Consider the following 11663-nt stretch of genomic DNA (forward strand, 5'->3'; position numbering starts at 1 on the left):
TAAATAAGGAGCATTGTAATCATGACAATTATTATCCCAAGGTTGAGAAGAAGTAGTTGATAAAAACGTAAATGGAGACATATATTGTGATTGAGGAACCTACCATGTGCATTTCTCTATTTCATGAACTAACTTGCTACACCCATTCAGATGTCACTGTTAGCTTACTGTACACATGAGATTAAAAAGTTTTTGCAGATCTTAAGTTTCATTGCCTCATAAAATGGCTATATGTTCATCTCCTATTTTTAATTTCTAAGATCCACTTTTAGTACCATAATGTTGACTCCTTCTATCATCATAGGATGGTTTATAATCATCATAGTAGCTATGCTTATTCTCTCTGAATGACAGAATAAATAGGTTTTTGTTTATATCCCAGGAAGTAAACATTCATTTTTAAAATTTAGTTTAGGGATAACTTCATAACATATCCAAATGAGATGATGTGGCAATTGTAACAAACACTCTTAACACTCCTCACCAACAAATCCATGCATATATGGTCAATTAATCTATGGAAAAGGAGTCTAGAATATACAATGGGGAAAAGAAGCTTCTTTAATAAATGATGTTAGAAAAACAGGACAGCCATATGCATAAGAATAAAACTGAAATGATATCTTACACCATACATAAAAATTAACTCAAAATGGATTAATGACTTAATCATAAGATCTGAAACCATAAAATTCCTCAAAGAAAAGATAAGCAGTAAGCTCCTTGACATCAGTCTTAGTGATTTTTTTTTTTGGATTTGAAATCATAAGTAAAGGCAACCAAAGCAAATATAAACAGTGGGGCTACATAAAATTTAAAAAGTGTCTGCTCAGCAAAAGAAACCATTGACAAATGGAAAGACAACCTACAAAGGGAGAAAATATTTGCCGATCATATGTGTGATAAGGTGTTAACATGTAAAATATATAAAAACTCATACAACTCAATAGCAAAAAAATTGATTAAAAAGTAGGCAGAGAATTTGAATAGATTCTTTCTCAGAGAAGACATACAAATGGCTGATAGATGCATGAAAAGGTATTCAACATCACTAATCATCAGAGAAATGCAAATCAAAACCACAATGAGATATCACCTTGAATCTGTTAGAACGGCTATCATCAAAAAGATAATAGATAACAAGTGCTGACAAGGATGTGGAAGAAAGAGAATCCTTGTGTACTGCTGATGGGAATGCAAATTGGTGCAGTTACTTTGGAAAACATTACAGTCAGGTATCACTTAATTATGGAGATGCATTTTGAGAAATGTATTGTTAGATGATTTTGTCATTCTGTGGACATCATAGATTATACTTCCACAAACCTAGGTTAAAGCCTACTACATACCTAGGCTATATGTTATAGCCTGTTGCTCTCAGGCTACAAGCCTGTACAGTGTTGCTATACTGAATACTGTAGGTAATTGTAACAAAATAGTATTTGTATATCAAAACATAGAAAATGTACAGTTAAACAGTATAAAAGATAAAAAATGGCACACATATATAGGGCACTTCCTATGAATGGAGCATGCATAGCTGGAAGTTGCTCTGGGTGAGTAGTGGTGAGTGAATGTGAAAGCCCAGGACATTACTGTATACTATTATAAAATTTTAAACACTATACTTCACCTACAATAAGTTTATAAAACAATGTGAGATTAGGCACAAGAGAAGATGATGCAATCCAGAGATTCAGTAAACATGAGATGTATGAGGCTGTTGCTGGTGTAACAGCATACTGTTTTACAGCTAACTTTCTATTTTTAATAAATAGAAAGAGTACACTCTAAAAATGATTAAAAGCATAGTATAGTAAATACATAAACCAGTAACATAGTTGATTATTATTATCATTATCAAGTATCATAACTATACATAATTGTATGCACTATATTTTTATGCAACTAGCAACACAGTAGGTTTGTTTACACCAGCATCACCACAAACAGGTGAGTAATGCATTGCACTACAATGTCATAACATCTACCACTGTTGTCACTAGAAGATAGAAATTTTTCAACTCCATTATAATCTATGGGACCATCCTCATGTATGTTGTTCATTGTTGACTGAGACATCATTATGCAGTGCATGACTTTATAGAGATTACTCAAAAAATTAAAAATAGAACTACCATACAGTCCTTCAATTCTACTTTTAGGTATCATCCAAAGGAAAGAAAATCACTATTTCAAAGAAAAGTTTGGCCCATCATGTTTATAGCAGTATTATTTATAATAGCTAAGACATGGAAACAACTTAACTGTCCATTAATGGATGAATAAATAAAAAATAAAAAATATGTGAGATAAATAAAGAATATGTGAGATGTCGTTATTCTTTATTTCTTTATACATTGATGAATACATATTCAGATGCATATATACACACATATATATATTCAGATGTAATATATATATTCAAATATGTGTGTATATATATATACATCTGAATATATATATTCTGAAGGCTGAAGTATTGCCTAGCTTGTCTGTGTATCTAAACTACTCTCAAGATTACCATTTATATTCCAAAACCATAACAATAATAGCTGACGATCTCTAAGTGCTAATATGTGCTAAGTCCTTTACATGTTCATGTGTATATTTGGATCCCCTGCCCACTTTTTAATCAAGTACATGAACATAAAACATATACACACACACATATGTTCATGTATTTTATATGATACAGTCTAGTCATAATACATTTCTGTGAACTGTTCTTAGTTGTTATATATATAATGAAATATTATTCAGCCTTAAAAAAAAAAAATCTTGCCAATGTGACAATATGGATGGACCTTGAGGGCTTTGTCCTAAGTGAAATAGATCAGATAGGGAAAGACAAATACTACATGATATCACTTATACGTGAAATCTTAAAAGTAAAAAGGAAAGAAACATAAAAATAAAAAACCCAAACTCATAGATACAGAGAACAGATTGGTATTTGATGTAGGTGGGAGTAGAGTTGAGTACAATGGGTGAAGGGAGTGAAAAGGTACAAACTTCTAGTTATAAAATAAATAGTCATGGGGATATAATGTGCCGCACTACAGCATGGTGACTATAGTTAATAATACTGTATTGTATATTTGAAACTTGCTAAGAATGTAGATCTTAAAACTTCTCATCACAAGGAAAAAATTTTGTAATTAGGTATGATGATGGGTACATATATTGAAACATTATGTCATACACCTGAAATTGAATCAATGTACATATATTGAATCATTATGTTGTACACCTGAAAGTAATGTTTTATTTCAATTATATCTCAGTTTAAAAAGAAATAATTTAATCTCTCATTCCTTATAACACTCTTGCCAATTTGTCATAAGATTTTATTAATTTTACCTAATAAGCAACTAACAATAATTGAAGAGTTTCTACCTTCTAGACACTATTCTAAAATCTTTTCATATTGTTAACTAATTTAATTATTTAGATAGCCCTGTTAGAGATGGGATAAACAAGAGTCAGTGCAAAGAAACTTAATTACTTCGTCAAGGTCACATATGGAAACAGAAATTGTTTATGAAAAGTCTGCTTTTCTATGTCTCATTTGCATTATTTTTCTAGTTCATAAACTCCTTCACTAGTACATGCTTTTATCATATCCTTCCTGGAGTACTGCAGTAGCCTACAATCTAACATTTCTCCACTCTAGGTCCACATCTATTCATGTGTTTTATATAAGATACAATCTAGTCACAATACATTCCTTTAAATTGTTCCCAATTGCTTATTAGATACAAACCAAGATGCTTAGTATGACATACAAGATGCTTTGAAAATATTTATTGAATTAATTCATTCTTGCAATCCTTATATCTCCAGCATTCTTTCCCACATTTCCCTGCCTTACACAATAAGTTGGTGCCTGCCGTTTCATTCTCACGTCGGCCCCTCATGCATTCTTTCAACTGGACGTCTCACCACTGAAACCTTCCCTTCTCAATCAGCTCAGCACTAACAATTATCTACATCATTCATATTGTAAATAGTCCCTTTCATGTCTAACTTTGCTGTTTGATTGTGAAACCCTTGAAGCCGGGAACTCCATCATAGTCTTTGTTGTATCCTGCCTATTCAAGAGAGTTCCTAGTAAACAGTAGGAAGTCTGTGAACAACAATCAGAGATTACCCATATACATGTATATAAACACACACACACACACACACACAAATGTCTGTATTAATCATGGGCTTGTAGAAAGCTTTTCTTTTAGCTTTCCCCTCACACCACTGAAGTTTTTAGGCAATTTCTATTTTCAATACAATACATATATGAGAACCTAGTCTTAATTTTAAACTAAGGTATTGGTCACTATATCTTATGCATAGAAAACTTAGTATTTTAAGTTTATAAAATTAGAAAACAACACACAGTAGTTCTAAAGCATATTGTGTTTTATGTTCCTTCCTGCTATCAAATGATAGCAATAGTAATCAATATGTAGAATTGAAGAAGAATAGGCATAGGGAAATAAAGAAGAGGTGATATAAGGCTCTGTTCAAATTCAAAGAATACAAAAAAAAAAAAAATGTTACATACCCAAAGCTTTACTATAGTAGGAATCCCATGATTTCCAAAGCGTATCAAAGATGTAGTCCTGTAGGTGGTACGATATGAAATTTCTTATTCGGTCAGTAAAAGACATCTGGTCGGTGAGTTCTGATAAAATAGCAGGAACATAGGAAGGAGGGTATGGTATCTTCCCACAGTGTTTTTCCACTGTTGATGCTGGAGAAAACCTCAAGGAGTATATAAATGGAATTCCCAGTTTTAAAGCTACTATATCACCACAAGGAAATACTGGGTCTGATAACAGAACTTCAAATTTGCTTTTCTTCAGGTTTTCCATCAGCTTTTGGTTTTTGAGAACACCATCACAGATTTCTCGAGACACCATGTGGAAGTCCTCAATGACTTTGGCTATTTCCTGATAGAATTTCCAGATGGTTGAAGGAGATGGTCTATTTTCCATCCATGTCAAAATAAAGTCTTTGATCACCTCTTCTATTTTTTCTTTGCCAAAGGCCACCTTATATATTTCATATGTCAGAGATGAGTTACAGGTGGGCGTGATGAAAAGTGCACCAGAAGCAACTAGGACAGTCACATTATGCTCTTTTTTAATCAACTCATCTATAATTATCTTAACATTTAGCCAATGACTGCCTTCCATTGGCCATATCAGAACATTCCCACCAAGAGTGTTTCCTAGGATACTTATCTGGAGAGCCAGCAGCAGAATGTTGTTTATCAACATGATGTGGTTTGACGTAGAAGATTTGATGAGATGTGACAAACAAATTTCTCTGCTTTTCAAGCAAAAAAGGAAATACGAATCATTTTTCAGTTTTGATTCAAACCAGTGATAGTCTTAAGAGCCTTCTCTCTACCACATGGTATTTGTCTTGGTAGCTCCGTATTTTATAACTATAGGTTTAGGGATAACATGCACCGTACCTCTCAACCTGTTGTTTTAGCTTTGGTTATGAATCTTTTTCTTTAATCTTTCAACCCTTTCTCTGTGTCTCATAATTGTTAAATTCCTACTATTAGATTGCTTGAAGCCACCATATATCCAAACTCTACACTCAGGCCTGGGTGCTGAAACCTCAGATAAGATCAGAAATGTAGAGATGTTAATTCTATAGGTTTTTCAATATTAAATATATTTTATATAATGTCATTAGCAACAATTAAACATTAGTATATTAGTTGCTAGTTATTAATAGATAAGATTATTACAAAGAGAATACTTAAAATGTGAAGTACAAACAAGTAAGTATGTTTGCTACCACTTTAATAATGTGTTTAGGAAAATATTTTATCTTCTGAATCACTGAGAAAAAAATTACAATAAATAAACTATGTACAGGTATATATGCAAGAAATGATGAGTAATATTACTAGTGAATAGGGGCTCTTAGGAGATGGTTACTAAGTCAAGCATGCTTCCATGGAAAGTCAAAAAGTTAGGTAGCCTACCCTCTATCTCCTGCTGGCTCATGACCTGGGACAGAGAACTGCCTTTTCCCTGGCTCAATTGCATGCCCCTCTCTACTTCTGGGATCTGTAAGTAATAAGTGTTGTGACTATTTTTTGTTGTGTGGGTATATTGAAACTGTGCTTTCAATCAAAACAATTCCTAAGTTTCACTTTCCCAAAGTGAGAGCTCTTATGCTGAGCAAGCCATCACTCCCACCCCCACCTTTATTACCCCTATTTGTGTCTCCTTGTTCAGCAGTATATTGACTCAAAAGTCCTGTGTTGAGTCAAAGTGAGCTAACTGGGACAATAGAAATCCGCCTCTCTTCCCTAGGCAGGGTTCAGGGACATAGTCTATCAGGTCCTGGGAGCTAAGGAGAGTTCCTCTAGATTAGTGCCAGAAGGGAAGGCTGGCTGCTGGGCCCAGAGAGGAATGGTTAGCTATGAGCCCCTGGTCATACATATTCTTGGCCCTTTAGAAGAACACAGACCCACTATACTGTTGCTGAACCACACTTACCAATGTATAGTGGCTTTAGTGGATAGCTCATTTTCCCTAATCATACCTCACCATGGGAAGTGGAAATAATTGCACCTGGCCCACTGAGGGGATGATGTGGACCTCTAAGAATAGGGAAGAGGCAATCAGTTTGGTTGGCACCAATAACATTAGAAGATGACAGTATGGTGATACAATTACAACAGTTGGCCCTACCCGATTTTGGAGGAGGCCACCAATGAGTTGTTTTCCCACACAAGCCCCATAATACATCTTGACATGGAGCAGTCAATGGGCAGGCACAAAACTATAAAATTCAGATGATCGCTACTGCCGGCCTTACTCTGTGTTTTGTCTGACACATGGGTTATGGGGCTTCTCCTCAACCCCAGACAGTCAACACTAGAAAGTGGTTAAAACCACAGAGCAGTTGCACCCCACGTTGTGAGGATGATGAGTATTGGAAATCAGCCCTAGAATGACTTTATCCAAAATACTACCAGGTGTGGGTACTAACCAGGCGATTCAAGCCTGATGTCTTAAATGGGACCAATGGCACACATGCTTAAAAGTTACCAGCCCAGCTCAGTCAGCAATATTCCAACTTCTAGGCATTGGCCATTACATTATCCTAATTTCAACCCTATTTGGTTGATAAGCTTATGCAGTTCAGACCCATCTCTGATAATATAGGGCCAAATATTAAATTGTCAGGAGCACAGAACTAAATTTTCCTTAAACCAAGACTACACGTGTGCATCCAACCTTCACAATTTATGGATGGAGACCTTCTTTGTCTTGGAGGAAAGCACCACCCAGTTATTTGCAAGGTGCATCCCCAAGAACCCCCAAAATTTGTGATACCAATAAACTCTCTCAACTGTGCAATCAAACCTTAACAAAGGCATCCTAACTCTTCATGCGACTTCATTAGACTGCTCAGTTCCCCTCCTGGGTGGCTACCTGGTAGAGCCACTCCACTCTGGGATGGCTCCCTTTACTTGCAACAATGCTGGAGGTGATAATGCCTCACTTCATGACCTCATCCCAAATGCTGCCTTCTACAACTTTTCCTAGGGCAGAGATGACACCAAGATGGCTCTCCCTGGGACCTGAGTGCTGAACTGAATTTTTTTTTTTGTTTAAATTCTCTGCTGGTGACCCTGTGAGTGGCATTTTGCAGAATTAGCTATATGTTTATCCCCTGAGCCCCTTTGCTTACTACAATGCTTGCTACTCCAATGTGAGGTGGTACTCTGCCAGGCTTCTCTCTGTTGCACCTTAGAGTTCTGGAAGGCCAAGGTATGTGTTAAATCTCACAACCTTACAGGGTTGCTTGCTTTCACCACACCCATTGGATTGGCCCACATTGTGCATCCTACTGGGGTTTAGTTAATTTAATTTCTCTTGGGAGGACCCCTCCCTGGATGTAGATGCTGCCACCACTACAGCATCTCCCCAGTACAACACTCCAAGATCATAGCTGAAGGGTCGCCTCCTGATACCACTCCGTGGGGACTCTTCCTCAGTGATGACCACTCAGGGCTGCACAATACAGCCATCAAGCCCTCCAATAGTTTTAATATTTTTATACAATGGACAGAACACAGAGCTCATTTTGAGGGCCTCTATAATTGCTGGTCATGTTACCTGACCCATCATAGGTTGTTTCCCACCTTAGATGCTTACCTCGCTTATTTATTGACCCTGTCCCTGTTTGCCCAACAGAAGGCACCCCATGTGACCCTATGGCTTGCCCAGCCACTCCCCACGGTGCTCAACTGCTTCCATGCAGGACACTTGCCATAGAGCATGTGGCACTTGGTAGGATCCCCCATGTGCCCTTTATGATCCTCCGTATCTACTCAGACACCAATGCTACATAAATGAATATGACCTACATCTCATTCCAAGGAGCACAGTCTTCATGGTCTTGGGCCTTGTGGCCCAGCCATCTGGAGAGAATCCAAACTTATTTCAGCTTCCCTGATCACACAATTGGTATCTACTGTGGCTCAGTGCCCTGGGGCCATAACACATATCTGGCTCTCCAAATATGCAGTTCTCCTTCCCTCAGCCTCTGAAGCATTTGCCTCCAAGCTGGCTCTTGGGGAGTCACATCTGTCCAAACTTAAGTATTTTAGTCTCTTTGGGATTGCCCTTACTAATCTCTTAGTAGGACATCCTATCCGTCTCTCTTTCTGCCCTCTCACATCAAAAGCGTACAATATCCATCCCCATTATACTGGGAGCTGGTGTGCTGCTATCCCTTGCAGAGATTGATCTAGCTGCCAATACACTGGGAATGCAGCAACAAATTATTAAGCCAAATATCAACCTGTCAGCTACTCTGGCTGAATGCATTGAGCTGTTACACCAGAGCCTTAATGCAGCAACAACAGGATTATTCAGTACAGAAAATTTTGGATAATCGTTTAGCTTTAGACTATTTACTGGCCAAGGAAGGAGGTATATGCATTTGTAAAGCGACCTGCTACATGTATATTAATAATTCTGGACAAATTCAGACACATATACAAAAGATGGCCCCATAAATAAAAATATTCCATAACCTCACTCATGTTTTAAATCAAATACCTACCTTAATCTTATCCAAGGGCTTTGATTTGTTTTCTTGCCCTGACTCCAGCAAAAGAAGGATGGTGATGACTAAGGACAAGATTTAAAACTATCATTTGTGTGTAGATATTGGTGATTGTCAGTTTTGCTTTGCTTAAATGTTTCACGTGTTGGATGACCAAAATCCTGCCTCTGGCTTTTAAGATCTCCACTGCCCAGACAATGCCTATGAATTTTTCTAAAGATTAATACCTAGGCATCATGGTGTCAATTGTGATGAGAAAAATAACTTTTGAGGAAGAAAAAAAGACTCTGTTTTTCTGCCTAGGTATTTTATAATATGGCAACTCTACTCTGCCTAGGTATTTTATAATATGGCAATCCTACTCACACCCAGAGTCTGGACATTTAGATAAGAACTTGAATTTAAGATGCCTGCTGTAAGTTCCACTTTACTTTTCCCGGGCAACTTTTAAAATAACCACTTAACGTTAAGCCTGAGAAAAGTTTGTGACTTCCACCCCAATTACCTTATAAGTAACAGGTGCTTGCTACTCTGCTCTCTATCTCTTGCTGGTTTGTAATCTGTGATAGAGGGCCGCCCTTCACCTGGCTCAGTTGCACTCTCTCACTTCTGGGATTTGTAAGTAATAAATTTTGTTACTCTGTTTCCATTGTGTGAGCGTATTGAAACTGCATTTTCAATAAAAATACCATAGACATTTCACTTTCCCAAAGTGGGAGCTCAGATGTTTAGGGAGCTACCTGTCAATGTGGCACGGGTGAGTTGTGTCCCCTCATTCAGCAGGTCAGAAACTGCATATTTTTAATTCAGTGCACCAGCTCCCTCTGCCTTCACAACACAGTAATGTGACCAGTATTAAGAGATTTCTCAAACTATTAAGGTTAACTTTTAGATTTGTTTGTGTTCCTAAATGTAACATAAAACTAAATGAAGAATTTATATTGACCACAAAGATTTAAAGAGGTTGTAAAAAAGATTTCTCCAAAAAGAGGGTCTAAATTTGTGATTTTAATTATTCTAGCTAGTCTACTCTTTTTAGAAATTTTTTGAGAAACTATAGCTAAAAATATGATAAAGATATTAGTAAAATCAGGTGTGTTCAAAGAAAAACTAACATGTTTAAAAAAAAGCTAGTATATGCAAATGTTTTTTATCATAGATAATAATAAAGATGTGCTTTAATTAATTGCACAAAAATGGAGCAAGAATAATATTTATACTACCACAACTGGTTATTGCTTTTACAATAGAATTTTCTTGAGAAGCTTTAAATTTCCTCTTTTTAATAAATAAGTTTGATTTTGCATAACTTATTTGATATATAAAGTATATAAATTTAAAATATATAAATATAAATAATCCATTACACAATATTAAGAAAATAAAATACCCACCAAAGGATGACATATTGACCCATGTACATGTGCTGTTTTGAAGACCACTATGGTTACTTTAAGAATCGTTTTTGCCTCACCATACATTAGTATAAATTTTATTTGTTACTTTATATGTGCCTAATGAAGGAACAAATGAATTCTCCACTCATAAGAACTAGAGGCAATAGAAGAACTTTTAAAGAGGCCAGTGAATTCACACTTAGATAAAACTCACACTTAGATAAAACTCTATAATACAAATACCTCGATATCATACAATTATTCTAAAATGTAACACCGGGGTGGAGGAGAGCAGGCAGGGAGTGGGGGTGTGTGGACAGAAACCTTCAGATTACTTCAAAATAGAACTGAAAACTTTTTCAAAAGGAAGTAATAAAAGAAACCAAAAGTTAGCTCACAACCTTGTAATGGTTGATATTGCTTTTAGAAGAAAATATAAAATAAGTCCAAATGTACACTATACATTGCTTTTATATAGCTTATATATTGCTTTAAATTTCTTACCTGAAATTTCCAGCTGGAACTTTAACAGCAATAATTTGCCATTAGGAAGCTTAATTTAAGTAACCCCTAGTTGGGGAGGTGTTATTTGATGAGAAATATGATCTTAAATGGAGAAAAGATTATACAGATTTGTTTACTCTTAGCATTCTTCATACTTTACATTATTAATGGGATTAATCTTTGTTAAGGGCATATCCTTCTATTGATTTGTTTGCACTGAATGTTGTCTGTTATCATGGTTTCCACTGCTCCCAAAAACTAAATATGTCCAGATGTATCTGAAATAATAACTGGTAATGATTAATAATCTTGGGTTATTATTAAGAAGTATATAAAATTAATATCTAAGATCGGTGCAGCATAGAATTATTATTAATTATAAAATAAAATAAAAAATTAAAGTGCCTTTTTTTTCTGAGTCCTATAATAGTGAGAATTGACTATGATAATTCGAATTTAGGAACTACAACAGAGTCAAACTGCTCTGTATAATGAAGAAATATCTGGAAAATCTTGGTGATTATATTGATCTTTGCATTTATTAAAAAAAAAGTGCTAATTTAGATTATTAAATAAGTGTTTTAAAGCTTCACACTTTCATTATGCAACATCCTTGAGAATGCTAATTACTATTATGTTTCTTTGGGCAAC

At 35.7% G+C, this 11663-nt stretch overlaps 1 protein-coding gene across 2 annotated transcripts in view; it reads right to left on the reverse strand.

Moving 5' to 3' along the window:
* Positions 1 to 11061, reverse strand: part of LOC105292449 (UDP-glucuronosyltransferase 2A1) — a 73240-nt gene extending 62179 nt beyond the window's left edge. The window contains exons 1-2 of one of the 2 annotated variants that reach the window (XM_011360669.2): positions 11013 to 11061; positions 4565 to 5334 (exon numbers count right to left, since the gene is read on the reverse strand). In XM_011360669.2, the coding sequence (XP_011358971.1) occupies positions 4565 to 5282 (718 nt within the window). In that variant the 5' untranslated portion in view covers positions 5283 to 5334; positions 11013 to 11061. Of the gene's footprint in view, positions 1 to 4564; positions 5388 to 11012 lie in introns of those variants that run through there. The other variant, XM_011360671.2, reaches the window with a different exon arrangement.
* Between the last annotated feature and the right edge of the window lie 602 nt (positions 11062 to 11663).

The sequence above is a fragment of the Pteropus vampyrus genome, unplaced genomic scaffold, assembly GCF_000151845.1.
Source record: "Pteropus vampyrus isolate Shadow unplaced genomic scaffold, Pvam_2.0 Scaffold57, whole genome shotgun sequence".
Classification (NCBI taxonomy): domain Eukaryota; kingdom Metazoa; phylum Chordata; class Mammalia; order Chiroptera; family Pteropodidae; genus Pteropus; species Pteropus vampyrus.